The 18,612-nt window shown below is 47.8% G+C and overlaps 1 protein-coding gene across 1 annotated transcript; it reads right to left on the reverse strand.

Moving 5' to 3' along the window:
* Window positions 1-17,180: 17,180 nt before the first annotated feature.
* On the reverse strand, window positions 17,181-18,140 carry LOC109770549 (uncharacterized). Its single transcript, XM_020329258.3, has one exon. It carries the CDS (start codon window positions 17,816-17,818, stop codon window positions 17,339-17,341), a length of 480 nt encoding a protein of 159 aa, XP_020184847.1. The 5' UTR covers window positions 17,819-18,140; the 3' UTR covers window positions 17,181-17,338.
* Window positions 18,141-18,612: the final 472 nt, after the last annotated feature.

The following is an 18,612-nucleotide window of genomic DNA, read 5'->3' on the forward strand; positions in this document are numbered from 1 at the left end:
TTACGGATCTCCGGGTATATAAGAAACGGTGAAAGGGCAGAATCCCAGAGCGCAGAAACAGAGAGACAAGAGACAGATCCAATCTTGGAGGGGCTCTCGCCCCTCCCATGCCATGGAGGCCAAGGACCAGAGGAGAAACCCTTCTCCCATCTAGGGAGGAGGTCAAGGAAGAAGAAGAAGAAGGGGGCCCCTCTCCCCCTCTCACCCGGTGGCGCCGGAACGCCGCCGTGGCCATCATCATCATCACCGCGATCTTCACCAACACCTCTGCCATCTTCACTAACATCTCCATCACCTTCCCCCCTCTATCTACAGCGGTCCACTCTCCCGCAACCCGCTGTATCCTCTACTTGAACATGGTGCTTTATGCTTCATATTATTATCCAATGATGTGTTGCCATCCTATGATGTCTGAGTAGATTTTCGTCGTCCTATCGGTGATTGATGAATTGCTATGATTGGTTTAATTTGCTTGTGGTTATGTTGTTGTCCTTTGGTGCCCATCATATGAGCGCGCGCGTGGATCACACCATAGGGCTAGTTGTATGTTGATAGGACTATGTATTGGAGGGCAAGAGTGACAGAAGCTTCTACCTAGCATTGAAATTGATGCATACGGGATTGAAGGGGGACCAATATATCTTAATGCTACGGTTGGGTTTTACCTTAATGAACGTTAGTAGTTGCGGATGCTTGCTAATAGTTCCAATCATAAGTGCATAGAATTCCAAGTCAGGGATGACATGCTAGCAGTGGCCTCTCCCACATAAAACTTGTTATCGGTCTAGTAAAGTAGTCAATTGCTTAGGGACAATTTCGCAACTCCTACCATCACTTTTTCCACACTCGCTATATTTACTTCATTGTGTCTTTATCTAAACAGCCCCTAGTTTTTATTTACGTGCTCTTTATATTCTTGCAAACCTATCCAACAACACCTACAAAGTACTTCTAGTTTCATACTTGTTCTAGGTAAAGCGAACGTCAAGCGTGCGTAGAGTTGTATCGGTGGTCGATAGAACTTGAGGGAATATTTGTTCTACCTTTAGCTCCTCGTTGGGTTCGACACTCTTGCTTATCGAAAGAGGCTACAATTGATCCCCTATACTTGTGGGTTATCATTCACATGATAGTTATTTTGTTGAGTTTGCTCCCACTACTATTGATGATAATACATTTGCTTATGTGGAGAGTAGTAAAATTTCTATGCTTGTAGATCATGAAAAGAATGCTTTGGGTGCTGGTTATATTGTTGAATTCATTCATGATGCTACTGAAAATTATTATGAGGGAGGAATATATGCTTGTAGGAATTGCAATAATATCAAGTTTCCTCCCTATGTGCTTAAAGTTTTGAAGTTATGTTTGTTTTGCCTTCCTATGATAGTTGATTATTGTTCCCATAAGTTGTTTTCTCACAAAATCCCTATGCATAGGAAGTGGTTAGACTTAAATGTGCTAGTCATATTCTTCATGATGCTCTCTTTATGTTTCAATTCTTATCTTTTATGTGAGCATCATTGAAATCATCATGCCTAGCTAGGGGCGTTAAACGATAGCGCTTGTTGGGAGGCAACCCAATTTTATTTTTGTTCCTTGCTTTGTTGCTCCTGTTTAGTAATAAATAATTCATCTAGCCTCTGGTTAGATGTGGTTTTATGTTTTAATTAGTGTTTTTGCCAAGTAGAACCTTTGGGAAGACTTGGGGAAAGTATTTGCGATCTTTCTGTAAAAAACAGAAACTTTAGCGCTCACGAGATTAGCTACAACTTTTTACTGGAGAGTGCTATTTAGTTGATTCTTTTTGAATATGATTAATAGATAAATTCCTCAGGTCCACCAGTTTATTTTAGAATTTTTGGAGTTCCAGAAGTAGACGTTTGATACAGATTACTACAGACTGTTCTGTTTTTGACAGATTCTGTTTTCTATGTGTTGTTTGCTTATTTTGATGAATCTATGTGTAGTATCGGAGGGTATGAACCATAGAGAAGTTGGAATACAGTAGATATTACACCAATATGAATTTAGAATGAGTTCACAACAGTACCTAAGTGGTGATTTATTTTCTTATACTAACGGAGCTTACGAGTTTTTTGTTAAGTTTTGTGTTGTGAAGTTTTCAAGTTTTGGGTAAAGATTCGATGGACTATGGAATAAGGAGTGGCAAGAGCCTAAGATTGGGGATTCCAAAGGCACCCCAAGGTAATATTCAAGGACAAACAAAAGCCTAAGCTTGGGGATGCCCCGGATGGCATCCCCTCTTTCGTCTTCGTTCATCGGTAACTTTACTTGGAGCTATATTTTTGTTCACCACATGATATGTGTTTTGCTTGGAGCGTCATTTTATTTTCTTTTGTTTTGCTTGATGTTTGAATAAAATACCAAGATCAGAAATTCTTAAATGTTAGAGAGTCTTCACATAGTTGCATAATTATTCGACTACTCATTGATCTTCACTTATATCTTTCGGAGTAGTTTGTCATTTGCTCTAGTTCTTCACTTATATCCTTTTAGAGCACGGCGGTGGTTTTATTTTGAAGAAATAGATGAACTCTCATGCTTCACTTATATTATTTTGAGAGTCCTAAACAACATGGTAATTTGCTTTGGTTATGAAACTAGTCCTAATATGATAGGCATCCAAGAGGGATATAATAAAAACTTTCATATAAAGTGCATTGAATACTATGAGAAGTTTGATTCCTTATGATCGTTTTGAGATATGAGGATGGTAATATTAGAGTCATGCTAGTGAGTAGTTGTGAATTTGAGAGATACTTGTGTTAAAGTTTGTGATTCCCGTAGCATGCACGTATGGTGAACCGTTATGTGATGAAGTCGGAGCATGATTTATTTATTGATTGTCTTCCTTATGAGTGGCGGTCGGGGACGAGCGATGGTCTTTTCCTACCAATCTATCCCCCTAGGAGCATGTGTGTAGTACTTTGTTTCGATAACTAATAGATTTTTGCAATAAGTATGTGAGTTCTTTATGACTAATGTTGAGTCCATGGATTATACGCACTCTCACCCTTCCACCATTGCTAGCCTCTCTAATACCGCGCACCTTTCGCCGGTATTATACGCCCACCATATACCTTCCTCAAAACAGCCACCATACCTACCTATTACGGCATTTCCATAGCCATTCCGAGATATATTGCCATGCAACTTTCCACCGTTCCGTTTATTATGACACGCTCCATCATTGTCATATTGCTTTGCATGATCATGTAGTTGACATCGTATTTGTGGCAAAGCCACCATTCATAATTCTTTCATACATGTCACTCTTGATTCATTGCACATCCCGGTACACCGCCGGAGGCATTCATATAGAGTCATATTTTTGTTCTAAGTATTGAGTTGTAATCCTTGAGTTGTAAGTAAATAAAAGTGTGATGATCATCGTTATTAGAGCATTTTCCCAGTGAGGAAAGGATGATGGAGACTATGATTCCCCCACAAGTCGGGATGAGACTCCGGACGAAAAAAATAAATAAAGAGGCCAAAGAAGCCCAAATTAAAAAAAGGAGAAAAAAGAGGCCATAAAAAAAGAGAAGGCCCAAAAAAACAAAAAAACAAAAAAATGATGAGAGAAAAAGAGAGAAGGGGCAATGCTACTATCCTTTTACCACACTTGTGCTTCAAAATAGCACCATGATCTTAATGATAGAGAGTCTCCTATGTTGTCACTTTCATATACTAGTGGGAATTTTACATTATAGAACTTGGCTTGTATATTCCAATGATGGGCTTCCTCAAAATTCCCTAGGTCTTTGTGAGCAAGCAAGTTGGATGCACACCCACTTAGTTTTCATTATTGAGCTTCATACACTTATAGCTCTAGTGCATCCGTTGCATGGCAATCCCTACTCACTCACATTGATATCTATTAATGGGCATCTCCATAGCCCGTTGATACGCCTAGTTGATGTGAGACTATCTTCTCCTTTTTGTCTTCTCCACAACCACCATTCTATTCCACCTATAGTGCTATATCCATGGCTCACGCTCATGTATTGCGTGAAGATTTAAAAAGTTTGAGAACACCAAAAGTATGAAACAATTGCTTGGCTTGTCATCGGGGTTGTACATGATTTAAATACTTTGTGTGGTGAAGATAGAGCATAGCCAGACTATATGATTTTGTAGGGATAACTCTCTTTGGCCATGTTATTTTGAGAAGACATGATTTCTTTATTCGTATGCTTGAAGTATTATTACTTTTATGTCGGTATTAAACTTTTATCTTGAATCTTTAGGATCTGAATATTCATACCTCAAATAAGAGAATTACATTGAAAATTATGCTAAGTAGCATTCCACATCAAAAATTCTGTTTTTATCATTTACCTACTCGAGGACGAGCAGGAATTAAGCTTGGGGATGCTTGATACGTCTCCAACGTATCTATAATTTTTGATTGTTCCATGCTATTATATATTCTGTTTTGGATGTTTACTGGGCTTATTTATACACTTTTATATTATTTTTGGGACTAAGCTATTAACTGGAGGCCCAGCCCAAATTGTTGTTTTCTTGCCTATTTCAGTGTTTCGAAGAAAAGGAATATCAAACGGAGTCCAAACGGAATGAAACCTTCGGGAAAGTTATTTTTGGAACGGAAGCAATCCAGGAGACTTGGAGTAGACGTCAGGGAAGCTTTGAGGTGGCCACGAGGCAGGGAGGCGCGCCCCCCACCCTCGTGGCTCCCCTGACCGATTTCTTTCGCCTATATATGTCCATATACCCTAAAAACATCGGGGAACAGAATAGATCAGGAGTTCCGCCGCCGCAAGCCTCTGTAGCCACCAAAAACCAATCGGGACCCTGTTCCGGCACCCTGCCGGAGGGGGGATCCCTCACCAGTGGCCATCTTCATCATCCCGACGCTCTCCATGACGAGGAGGGAGTAGTTCACCCTCGGGGCTGAGGGTATGTACCAGTAGCTATGTGTTTGATCTCTCTCTCTCTCTCTCTCGTGTTCTTGAGGTGGTACGATCTTGATGTATCGCGAGCTTTGCTATTATAGTTGGATCTTATGATGTTTATCCCCCTCTACTCTCTTGTAATGGATTGAGTTTTCCCTTTGAAGTTATCTTATCGGATTGAGTCTTTAAGGATTTGAGAACACTTGATGTATGTCTTGCATGTGCTTATCTGTGGTGACAATGGGATATTCACGTGATTTACTTGATGTATGTTTTGGTGATCAACTTGCGGGTTCACCTTGTGAACTTACGCATAGGGGTTGGCACACGTTATCGTCTTGACTCTCCGGTAGAAACTTTGGGGCACTCTTTGAAGTACTTTGTGTTGGTTTGAATAGATGAATCTGAGATTGTGTGATGCATATCGTATAATCATACCCACGGATACTTGAGGTGACATTGGAGTATCTAGGTGACATTAGGGATTTGGTTGATTTGTGTCTTAAGGTGTTATTCTAGTATGAACTCTTGAATAGATCGATCAGAAAGAATAACTTTGAGGTGGTTTCGTACCCTACCATAATCTCTTCATTTGTTCTCCTCTATTAGTGACTTTGGAGTGACTCTTTGTTGCATGTTGAGGGATATTTATATGACCCAATTATGTTATTATTGTTGAGAGAACTTGCACTAGTGAAAGTATGAACCCTAGGCCTTGTTTCCTAGCGTTGCAATACCATTTACGCTCACTTTTATCATTAGTTACCTTGCTGTTTTTAGATTTTCAGATTACAAAAACCTATATCTACCATCCATATTGCACTTGTATCACCATATCTTCGCCGAACTAGTGCACCTATACAATTTACCATTGTATTGGGTGTGTTGGGGACACAAGAGACTCTTTGTTATTTGGTTGCAGGGTTGTTTGAGAGAGACCATCTTCATCCTACGCCTCCCACGGATTGATAAACCTTAGGTCATCCACTTGAGGGAAATTTTCTATTGTCCTACAAACCTCTGCACTTGGAGGCCCAACAACGTCTACAAGAAGAAGGTTGTGTAGTAGACATCAAGGGGGCCATCATCACCAGAGGCCATGGAGGAGGATCCCGTAGGGGCCATCATCGCCATGAAGGCCCAGGACCGAACCTCTCCCCATCTAGGGGGGAGGCCATGGAGGAGGAAGCATAAGTGTGAGAACCTCTCCTCCTCTCTCTCGGTGGCGCCGGAGTGCCATCGGGAGGGGAATCATCGCCACGGTGATCGTCTTCATCAACATCACCATCATCATCACCATCCTCATTTATTTTACGCGGTCCACTCTCCCGCACCCCGCTGTAATCCCTGCTTGAACATGGTGCTTTATGCCACATATTATGATCCAATGATGTGTTTCCATCCTATGATGTTCCCAGTAGATATCTTTTGTCTTTGGGTTGATTGATGATCTAGATTGGTACGAGTTGTATGTTTTATTTTGGTGCTGTCCTATTATGCCCTCCGTGTCGCGCAAGCGTGAGGGATTCCCGCTGTAGGGTGTTGCAATACGTTTATGATTCGCTTATAGTGGGTTGCTTGAGTGACAGAAGCATAAACCCGACTAAGGGGGTTGTTGCGTATGGGATAAAGGGGACTTGATGCTTTAATGCTATGGTTGGGTTTTACCTTAATGATCTTTAGTAGTTGCGGATGCTTGCTAGAGTTCCAATCATAAGTGCATATGATCCAAGAAGAGAAAGTATGTTAGCTTATGCCTCTCCCTCTTATGAAATTGCAATAGTGATTACCGGTCTTGTTAACAATTGCCTAGGATAATTCCGCACACCGACCCATCATTATTCCACACTCGCTATTTACAATATTTAGTAATATATTCTAACTTAATGATAACAACACCTACTTTTATGTTTTAGCTCTCCGATATCATGCAAAGTTATCCTCTTCATACCCACAATGTAGTTTTATTTCTCGTTTCTAGTTGGAAACAAACGTTCGGTGTACGTAGAGTCGTATCAGTGGCAGATAGGACTTGAGAGAATATTGATCTTACCTTTAGCTCCTTGTGGGTTCGACACTCCATACTTATCACTTCCACCTTTGGGAATTGCTACGATGATTCCCTGCACTTGGGGATTATCAGTGACAGATCCACATTGGAGATTTTTTCTTGAAGGAAACATGGTCACTTTATTGAGCTATATTATAAGGTACAATAAAAGAATCCAAGGATAGATGATGTAGTAATGCAACTTCCTTCTAATAAGGCCCAGAGCCAGATGGATTCAATGTTGTTTTTATCAAGGCTTGTTGGAGAATTATTTGCAAGTATTTTTGATAGCTTATTGAAGATTTGTACCGGGGTAAAGTCAATCTTCAGAGCATCAATGCCTCATCACCCTCATCCCAAAAAAGGCACTCCTTTAACTATCGATGACTTAAGGTTTATATCCTTGTTAAATTGTTCCATAAAGATTATCACAAAAATTCTTGCCAACAAATTGCAACAGGTCATTATTAAGCTACTCCATCTGAACAAGTATTGATTTATCAAAAACAGAACTATCTAAGACTGCTTGGACTAGGTTTTTTAATATCTTTTCTAATGTGAGCACTCCAAGAAGAAGATTTTGGTCTTAAAGTTAAATTTTGAGAAGGCATTGATATCGTTGAACACAATACTATTATCCTTGGTATTCTTGTAGCAAATGGTTTTGGGCCTAAATGGTTACTAAGGATGGAAACGATCTTCAAATATGGTTGGTACTTTTGTTGTGCTGCTCAATGAAGTCTCTGACAAACAATTCCACTGCAAAAGGGGTTAAACAAGGTTACCCTCGTTCCCCTCTGCTCTTTGTGCTTGCAGCTGATCTTCTCCAATTTGTGTTCATCGAAGCCATGAATCATCATAAAATCCAAGTTCCTTGACAATCCACCTCCCGCACTAACTACCCTATACTTCAATACGCTAATGATGCGTGCCGGGGAGATGTAAGTCATGCAAGTTAAAAAAGATACCATACTAATTCAATATGCTAATGATACCATACTGATTCAATATGCTAATGATACCATACAGATTCAATATGCTAATGATACCATACTGGTTCACCATTTTACTGCCCATACTGGACTGAAAGTTAATTTAATAAATACTCCCTCCGTCCCATAATATAAGAACGTTTTTTACACTAGTGTAGTGTCAAAAATGCTCTTATATTATGGGAGAGGGAGTATGTCCTAGCTCCCATTAATGTTCTTGAATACAAAATGGCCATACTTATCTTTGCTAGCAAGGTTCCTTTCCATTTACCTACCTTCGTCTTCCCATGGGGTTAAGAAAGCCAAAATTGAAGATTTTTCACCACTCATGCAAAGGAAGAAAGAAGTTTATTTAGATGCTCAACCTTTTGCTATGACAGACGAATGTTGCCAATCAAGTCTGTCTTTTCTTCTCTGCCAACATTCTTCATGTGCTCTTACATTACCAGTTGTTGTTGTTAACTGAATTAACAAATATTTGAGGCACTTCCTTTGCAAGAAATTTGGCAAGGAGGGCAAAGGAGCTACTCACATTGCTTGAGATAAATTATGCAAACCAAAAGATCAAGGTGGCATGTGCATTTTAGACATGACCACTCATAATAAAGAATTTCTCATCAAAAGCATCTATAAAGTCTTTAATAAGTTTGATCTTCCTTGGGTCAATCGGATCTGAAAAGGCTGTTACCAGACTACTCCACCACATGACAGATTTGAATTATCACACTGGTGGAAAAGACATCTCAAGCTTTTGCTTTTGTTTAAAGAGAATGCTACTTGTTCCTACGGCCACGGTAATACCATCTTGCAATCGCTTGACAAGTGGGATGATCAACCTCTTGCTCAAAATTTTCCTGAATTGTACTCTTTCGCCATTAATGCAAAGGTATCTATTGCATAATTCATCTCTTCAGATGGCTGGGCATTTTCACAAACCTCTATCGAATCCATCATATGAGTAATTCACTGAATTTCAAGCACCGGTCCATCAAAGTCCTAATAATTCCGCAAAGATATTTGGAAATGCACAACAAAGTCCAATGTGTACTCATCTATGCATATGTACAAAGCTCTCATGGGGAACAATCAAGCTCCTAAGTTCTTCATCGTGATCTTAAGGGTACTAGTAGACTCAAACATAAGGTTTTTTCTGGTTAATCTTTCACGACAAGATAAACACTAGAGCCATGCTTAAAAGAAAAGGTTTCTTCATGAATGTACTCTGCACCCAAGCCATTGAAGAGACAACACATGACCTATTATGGAACTGCAATTTTGCTTGGGAATGCTAGAACTCTTAAATCCCAAACATGAGAAGAGTCTTTTCAATTTATAGTGATGATCTGCTTGTTTTTGACATGCTACCCCAATCCATTGCCATGAAGATTCTTATCATTGATGTTGGAACATCTGGATACACAGGAATTGAGAAGACCTTAAGAAATTTGAACCCATCCCCAGATTCATGGAATCACCTCTTCAAAGCAGACATGATTCTCCCGAGTCACAGAATTAGAAACAAGCACAATGCTTCTTTCCAAGCATGGTTAAGTGCTAGCTTTTGTTTCTTGCATGGCTATAATGTCTCCTAGAGTTGGTATTTGTTAAGCATTGTTTTCTTCGTGTTGTTTTTTCTTTCTTTTCTTTACCCCTGTACTATATTGGCCACTTTACATTAATACAAAATACCATAGAATCTCTATGGTCCGAGGCTTATGAAAAGTGAGGGAATGTGAGCTTTTTACAAGATTATCCGCCTCCATGTCCGACCCTCTCACGTCATGAATGAAGCTCACATCTTGAAAGAATTTGCATCGCTCCTTCGTCTCCTTCAATATAGGGAGTCTTCAAAACTACTGTGATACATTGGTGAGGAAGGGCATCTTTGCTCATCAATCAGGTGCCCTTCTACTCTATTTTGGCTAGGCCCAATACCTTTTGTAGTGTAGGCCTAATAGTCTATAGACAAAGGACATATACCTGTAAGAGCTGCCCCCCCTCCTTTTTACAGGCTCAGTGCAGCCCTCCACTCACCCTCGCCTAGGCTGGGCCTCCAAGGACAAGGAGGTATTCTTGAAGCACCTTTCGATTAGAACACGCCACACCACATAATGTTGGAATATTATCACACCTCATCCATTCTAACTTCAGAATATGTGATGTTTGTTCTGAATGTGTGTGCACCTATAATTTATGTCATTACCATTTCTCGTAATTGTAAATTCTTTGAATCCAAATAGTATTTATATTGAATTATGGGTTATTTACTCAACATTTAAAATTTGTATATCCTTAAATCATACTCATATTTGTGCAAAAGATATGGTTTGTGGATTTTATGGAGGTCGAAGGAATATAATTAAATGTATGAAGGGTTTCAAAATCACCTAAACCTAATTTCAATTTTCAATTTTAGAAGAGCAAATAATTTTAAAATACTTCACTCGAGCCATAGGCCGAACAAGCACATGGAAGCTCTGGTAGTGAAAAAGTACTTCCAGATAGAGAAAAGTGGAGAGATTTTCTTATAAATATAGTAATACAAATATCTTCATTATTTTGTGACTAATCGAACCTAGAATATCTACTATCTAGCAACATTTATACTCCTCCATTCCGAATTACTTGTCGCAGAAATGAATAGAAATGGTTGTATCTAAAACTAAAATGCATCTAGATACATCCATTTGTATAACTGGTATTTCCGAATGGAGGGAGTACATTTTTTTGTTTGTGACGAAAGACAGGGGAGTTTGACACACGCTTCTTAAGACATACTTTGTATCTAAAACTAAAATGCATCTAGATACATCCATTTGTATAACTGGTATTTCCGAACGGAGGGAGTACATTTTTTGTTTATGAAGAAAGACAGGGGAGTTTGACAGACGCTTCTTAAGACATACTCCAATTCACAAATACAAGATGTTTTGCATATTTTTAGTATGGATCATACAGACTGAAATGAGTGAACAAGCACATTAAAACATGCCTAAATACATCCGATTTTGAAAGAAGTTAGAATATCTTATATTTGTGAACGGAGGGAGTACTAATGTGTTTTAACTAAAACATGACATATATATTTGGTGGTATTTCATACCAATTTTTTTATCAAGAAAAAAATAGCGGTACCGGATGGTCGTCGCGCCATCTGGAAGATCATATGGGGGTGCCCTGCTCCCCCTAAGGTACGCCTGTTTGCATGGAGGGTTGTCACAAATTCACTTGCTACTTGGGCCAACAAGGCTTCACGGCACCTCGAGGATACTGACGTCTGCCTCCTATGTGGTGTTGAACACGAGGACGGATTCCACGCGGTTTGTAGGTGCCCACTGGCAAGGGAGCTATGGAGACTCATGGCGATGGACTGGAACATACCCAAGGTGGAGACCATCCGGGACACGGGGCCAGAGTGGCTATTCGCCTTGTTGGAACCCCTGGATGAGACGGCGAGGTTGGTGGTCCTCATGATCATGTGGAGAGTATGGCATGTTCGCAATGAGATTACCCATGACAAACTGCCACCTCCTGCCGAGGCCTCTCGTCAATTCTTACATGGCTACATTACTTCACTATTATGCATCCACCAACATCTGCAGGCCAATATGGAGAAGGGGAAGATGGTGGTTTGCGATGGCCCGCCGCGCGTGCAGCCCTGCAGGATAGCAACGGCGCGGCCGAGTTGGGCCCCCTAGTGCGGGCTGGGCCAAACTTAACACAGACGGCAGCTTTGTTGCAGCCACAGGAGCAGCGGGAGGAGGTATGATCCTTCGAGATGATGGAGGGGATATCATCTATAGCGCATGCAGAGAATTTCGCTCATGTGAGAGTGCACTGGAGGCGGAGCTCTCGGCGTGTGGAGAAGGCCTGGACCTTGCCTTACACAGGACGACAATGCCTATCATTGTTGAGATGGATAGTGCGGAGGTTGTGGTGATGCTCAAAGCACCCACGACAGATAGATCGCAGCACCAGTCTCTCGTTGAAGAGATTAGCAGTCTAGCAGCCCTTAAGGCTAGAGAGGTTGTATTTGCGCAGTGTAGCCGTTGGCAGAACAACGCTAGTCATATATTGGCTGCGTATGGTCGGAGTACCCCTTTCAGAGAGAGTGAGAGAACGAGAGAGAGAGAGAGAGAGAGGAAGGAGGTGTTCCGGCGAGCATCTCCGGCAACAATTGGCATCAGAGCCGTTCTTCGGTCCAGGGCATGGCCGGGGCCGACACCGGCAGCAAGTCGCCACCAACGCCGCGCGCAAAGGTCTCCGACGGCTCAGAGCTAGTCGTGGCAGAGAGATCCATGGCGCGGGTGGTGCGCGACACCGGCGGCGCGGCGTGGCCGCAGCTGACGAGGACCAACTACACCGACTGGGCTGTTCTCATGCAGCTCATGATGGAGGGGCGGCACCTCTGGGAGGCCGTGGTGACGGGCACGGCGGAGCGCAGCGACGATCGGCTCGCGCTCGAGGCCATCCTGCGTGGAGTACCACCAGAGATGGGACCCACCCTCGCCGGCAAGGCCACGGCGAAGGAGGCATGGGAATCCGTCAAGACGATGCGTCTCGGAGTGGCTCACGTCCGCGAGGCGAAGCTCGCAACTCTGTCCAAGCAGTACAACGACATTCACTTCGCCGACGGCGAGACCATCGACAATTTCGCCATGCGGATCACGAACATGGTGGCCCAGATGGCGCAGCTCGGGGAGACCGTCCCGGAGAAGCGCATCGTCCGCAAATTCCTCTCCGTCGTCCCGAAGAGGTATTCGCAGATCGCCTTGTCAATTGAAACTCTTGTTGATCTAGATACGCTCTCCGTGGAGGAGCTCACCGGACGGCTGAGGGCTGCCGAGGAGCGGTACGACCTCGATCAGGGGGAGCCAGGCGCCAGGCGTCTCATGTTCACGGCGGAGGAGTGGCTCGCGCGTATGCAGCGCACCGAGAACGACGGATCCAGCTCAGGACGCGGCGGCAGACGTCGCGGGCGAGGCCGCGGGCGTGGCGACGGACGCGGCTCCGGCAGCCGTGCAAAATCCACAGACCAGTGCCGTCACTGCAAGAAGTACGGGCACTGGGCGCGTGAGTGCAGGACTCGCATCCGCGAGGAGCGAGCGGAGGCGAACCTCGCCGAACAAGGCGGGCACGCCGCGGACGGGGACGACGACGACCCGACGCTCCTGATGGCGGTGATCGCCGTGACCCCGGCGCAGAGCGCGGGGAAGCACATCATGCTCCATGAGGAGCGTGCAGAGGCGAACTTGGGCGCCGAGGAGGCGCCGTGCGACGGCCGGTGGTTTCTGGACACCGGCGCGTCCAACCACATGACGGGCGATCGTTCGGCGTTCGCGGAGCTGGACAAGGGCGTCACTGGCAGCGTCAAGTTCGGGGACGGCTCCAGCGTGGCCATTCGTGGTCGCGGCACGGTCACGTTCACCGTGCGCAGTGGCAACCACCGCGCCCTCACTGACGTCTACTTCATCCCGCGCCTCAAGACGAGCATCATCAGTCTCGGACAACTGGACGAGCATGGCTGCACCACCAAGATCCACGGCGGTGTTCTGACATTGTACGATCGTCGCCAGAACGAACTGGCCCAGGTACGCCGAAATGGCAGGCGCCTGTATGTTGTGCGCCTGGACATTGCACATCCTATTTGTCTGGCAGCACACGGCAGCGACGAGGCATGGAAGTGGCATGCCAGGTTCGGTCACCTGCACTTTGACGCGCTCCGGCGCATGGGGCGCGCTGACATGGTGCGCGGGATGCCGTTGGTGGATCACGTCGAGCAGATCTGCGACGCGTGCTTGGTGGGGAAGCAAAGGCGTGCTCCTTTTCCCTCCCAGACGCACTACCGGGCGGCAGGGCCGCTCGAGCTGGTGCACGCCGATCTGTGCGGGCCTATCGCTCTGGCAACTCCTGGCGGCAAGCGCTACTTCATGCTCGTCGTCGATGATCACAGCCGCTATATGTGGGCTATGCTACTGCCGGCGAAGGACGCTGCCGCGGCCAGCATCAAGCACTTTGTTGCCGCGGCTGAGGCAGAGTAAGGCGCGCGACTGCACGCATTCCGGACGGACCGGGGTGGCGAGTTCACTTCCAGCACGCTCGGCAAGTACTTCGCAGACCAAGGCGTGCAGAGGCATCTGATGGCGCCCTACTCGCCGCAGCAGAACAACGTGGTCGAACGGCGAAACCAGACCGTCATCGGCATGGCGGGGAGTATGCTCAAGGCGAAGAGCATGCCGAGCTGTTTTTGGGGGGAGGCCGTGGTGACTGCGGTGTTCATTCTCAACAGATCTTACACCCGCAGCATCGACGGCAAAACCCCGTACGAGGCGTGGTACGGCAAGAAACCCGTCGTGCACTTCTTGCGTGTCTTCGGCTGCATCGCCTACGTCAAGAACACGCGACCCGGCCTGAAGAAGCTCGACGACCGTAGCACCAAGATGGTCTTCATCGGCTATGAGGCGGGCTCGAAGGCGTACAGAGTGTACGATCCACTGACCAAGCGCGTGTACGCGTCGCGCGACCTGGTATTCGATGAGGGCGCAAGCTGGGACTGGGGCGCCACGGGCGGGCACACGGCGGAGCCGTTCGTCGTCCACCACGAGCTCCCGCTCACCACTGAAGGGCGGAGCGTGCACACCGTGGCAAGCGACCCAAGCGGGGATCAAGAAGGAGGCCACGACACCGTGGTGGACTCACCAGCCACGCCCAACAACAGGACTGTGGGTGTGCCACGCCCCAGAGCGCGGCCGTGTCTAGCTCTCCAGCAACACCGTGGACCAGCGCGTCTACGGCTTCCTCGGACGGGCCTGGCGACAGGACGCCTCCTGACGAGGCTCCAGGGGCGATCAAGTTTGTCTCACCACCCACGACACGGTACGACTCGTACGACGCCGACGACGATCAGTTCGCGGAGCACCGCTTCCGCCTCCTCGCGGACATGTACCCCGACGCGGCCAAGTCGTCTGCGCCCGAGGAACGCCTACTGCTGGTCGAAGAGGAGTCGGCTACATTTGCTGAAGCAGCGCCCCATGAGAGCTGGCGGAGCGCGATGCTCGAGGAGCTGGCATCTATCGAGGAGAACGGCACCTGGACACTCACCGATCTGCCCACAGGCCATACAGCCATCAGCCTCAAGTGGATTTTCAAGCTGAAGAAGGACGCTGCTGGCGCCATTGTCAAACACAAGGCACGGCTAGTAGCAAGAGGTTTCGTGCAGAAGGAAGGCGTGGACTTCGACGATGAGTTCGCGCCCGTGGCAAGACTGGACTCTGTTCGTGTCATGATCGGCACGGTGGCGCAGCACGGCTGGGAACTGCACCACCTCGACGTCAAGTCAGCGTTTCTGAACGGTGAGCTCAAGGAGGAGGTGTACGTCACCCAGCCGCCCGGATTTGCTCGAAGAGGAGAAGAGCACAAGGTCTACCGCTTGCACAAGGCGCTCTACGGTCTGCGGCAGGCGCCGCGGGCGTGGAATGAGAAGCTCGACGCCACCCTGAAGGAGCTGGGGTTTTCTTGTTGCCCGGCTGATCACGCCCTGTACGCTCGAGGCAGAGGACAAGCTCGGCTCCTGGTCGGCGTGTACGTGGATGATCTCGTCGTCACCGGTGCCGACGGCGAGTGCGTCAGCAAGTTCAAGGCAGAGATGATGGCCAAGTTCCGCATGAGCGACCTAGGGCTGCTCAGTTTCTATCTCGGCATCGAGGTGAAGCAAGGAGGGGGAGAGATCATCCTATCCCAGTCTGCATACGCCGGCAAGCTGCTGGAGCGCGCGGGCATGGCGGACTGCAATCCAACGCATGTTCCCATGGAGCCGCGGCTTCGTCTAAGCAAGAATGGATCAGAACCACTGGTGGACGCCACGGATTACCGCAGCATCATCGGAGGGCTGCGGTATCTTACTCACACCCGGCCGGACATCTTGTTCGCGGTGGGTTATGTCAGTCGTTTCATGGAGGCACCGAGCACGGCGCACCTCGCCGCCGTCAAACACTTGCTGCGCTACATTGCGGGCACGCGCAGGTACGGTTGCCGGTACACCAAGGGCGGCGAGAGCAAGCTCGTCGGATACAGTGACTCTGACATGGCCGGCGATGTCGACGATCGCAAGAGCACCTCGGGGAACATCTTCTTCGTTGGAGGTGCGCCGATCACCTGGCAGTCACAGAAACAGAAGATTGTTGCCCTGTCTTCGTGTGAGGCGGAGTACGTAGCGGCAACAACAGCAGCTTGTCAGGCCATCTGGCTGAGCAGGCTCATGGGCGATCTGTTCATGGAGGAGCACGGCGCAGTCACCATCTTCGTCGACAACAAGTCAACCATACAGCTGTGCAAAAATCTGGTTTTCCATGATCGGAGCAAGCACATCGACGTACGATTCCACTTCATCCGCAGTTGCATTGAGGAAGGGAAGATCAAGGTCGAGCACATTCCTACAGGTGACCAGCTCGCAGACATGTTCACCAAATCACTCGGGCGCACGCGGTTCCAGGAGCTGCGCACGCGTATTGGCATGGTCGAAGTTTGATTTCCTTGGTCACGACTAGCTTAGGGGGAGATTGTTAGCAAATAAACTAGCGTGACAAGTTTCAGGTTCAGGTTAGGCTTAGTGTCAGGTTTCAGTTTCGTCAGTCTGTAGTTTTTTCGGTGTTCAGTTTCAGTCAAGCCTGAGGACGCGGTGTGTGCGATCCCGAGGCCGTAGCTCGCGGTGAGCGCACGCCCCTGATCGTGGGATGGCACGATCCAGTAGAGGGGGTCGTCCTCGATCCGTTTTTCCTGTCGATCCATGAATAAAGCTAACAGAAAACGCAGCAGAACTCGAGCTGCACAAAAACTACCTGTCTCTGTTCTTCTTCGTCTGAACTTTCAGAGAGAGTGAGAGAACGAGAGAGAGAGAGGAAGGAGGTGTTCCGGCGAGCATCTCCGGCAACAACCCCCCGCACGGCAGTCTGGTTCGCAGGAGGGCCGGACTTTCTTGTAAACTTGGTTAAAGCTCAGAGGCCTTCTTGAGTAATGAAATTTTTTCCCCCCGCAGAAAAAATAAAAATAGCGGTACTTGGTTTGCTACCTGTAGCCAAACTATTGGCAATGAATTCGTTGAACTTATGATTGGTCGCTAATTTTGAGAAGCAGAGGCGTAAACATTTGTGAGCATGCTGGGAGCCATAGTTTAACAGTGAATCAAATGTTAAGCCCCTAGGAGAATCTGAAACGATTTTTTTATAATATACTCGGTACATTACACCTAAGGAGTCAGGACAAACGCACGCGGCACACTACTCGTCTCACACGTACACGCCACGCGCCACTCCACGTCACCACCTTGACACGTACACACCGTGGAGCCGTCGGCGCCGTCATCACTTGCCGTCGGCTGCCTCCTCGGCCGCGGTCTTGTCGCGTTCTTCCTGGACCCTGGCGGCGATCATGGCGGCCTCGTGCTCCGCGGCCTCGAGCAGGAAGCTGCCGCCCTTGTCGTCCACGGCGACCTGGAGCGGCTGGCAGCCGAGGCCGTCGGCGACGGCGAGCATGATGCGGCGCATCTCGCCGCGGAACTCGGCGCGGTCCACGGCGCCGCTGTGGTCAGCGTCGAACTGCTCGAACACGGCGTCGTAGAGGGCCGCGACCTCGCCCGGGAGCGGGGCCGGCTCGGCGGAGCCGAAGCCCGCGCCGTCGAGGAGGCGGAAGGACTCGAGCGCGCGGCGGAGCTCGGCGCGGGAGAGCACGCCGTCGCCGTTGGCGTCGAGCGCGGCGAAGCGCGCGTCCACGCTGCGCGCGAAGGCCGCCTCGTCGGCCACGAAGGACCGCACCGTCGACCCGTCCAGGACCACCACGCTCATCTCGTCGATCGAACGCCGGCGCCTCACTCGCGTTCGCTGGCCGCGGTGGCTCTGCTCGTGGCTTGTTGAATGTTGAGGAGCTGCTAGAGAGTGGAGTGGAGTGGAGTGGAGGCTTCCGACAGCGGATTTGGTTTTGCCGTGGGTCAGTGGATGGATGGGTTTTTGTGTTGAGTTTGGCCTCTGGGAGCCATGTTTATCTGCTTGATGTGGTCGTGGGGTCGTGCTTTCGGATATTTTCCTTGTGTGTGTACGTGGTGAGGAGCACGTGTATTGTAGTCAATGGTCAGTAGGTGCTCAGTAGTCACCCTTCAGCCTTGAATTGTTTTTGCCTCGCAAATGGCTTGTCATATGATCGCCGCACACCGTGACGACGCAGAGTGCATTATCCATTGCTCGGTGTACAAACAAGGGGAACGAAAATTACAGGCTTCAAACAAGGGAAACGTTTCAGCGCGGTGCGCCGGCCGAACGATTCGGCCGGTCGCTCGCGAGCCACGCGATGAGCCCCCCATCATACACCTCGCGCATCACCCTGGCCCACCTTATCTTCTCCCTTTTTCTTCTTCCTCCCGATCCCCTCCCTCTCTCTCAGCCTAGCGCGCTGATGGCCCTCTTCTTCCTCCCTCGGATCCCGCCGCCGCCCAGCCCCAATCCCGTGCAGGTCCCTACCTCCAACCTCAGCGCCCTTGCCCACTTCTCCGCTGCCACCCCCCCTCCCCCCCCCCCCCCCCGGCCCGATACAAGTTCCCCCCGCCCCCGGCGAGGCTGAGTTGGAAGCCGCCATGGATATGCCA

The sequence above is a fragment of the Aegilops tauschii genome, chromosome 5, assembly GCF_002575655.3.
Source record: "Aegilops tauschii subsp. strangulata cultivar AL8/78 chromosome 5, Aet v6.0, whole genome shotgun sequence".
Taxonomy (NCBI): Eukaryota; Viridiplantae; Streptophyta; class Magnoliopsida; order Poales; family Poaceae; genus Aegilops; species Aegilops tauschii.

Bases quoted from the DNA above. Each gene is read 5' to 3' on its own strand.
- LOC109770549 (XM_020329258.3), bottom strand. From the start codon at position 17,818: ATGAGCGTGGTGGTCCTGGACGGGTCGACGGTGCGGTCCTTCGTGGCC.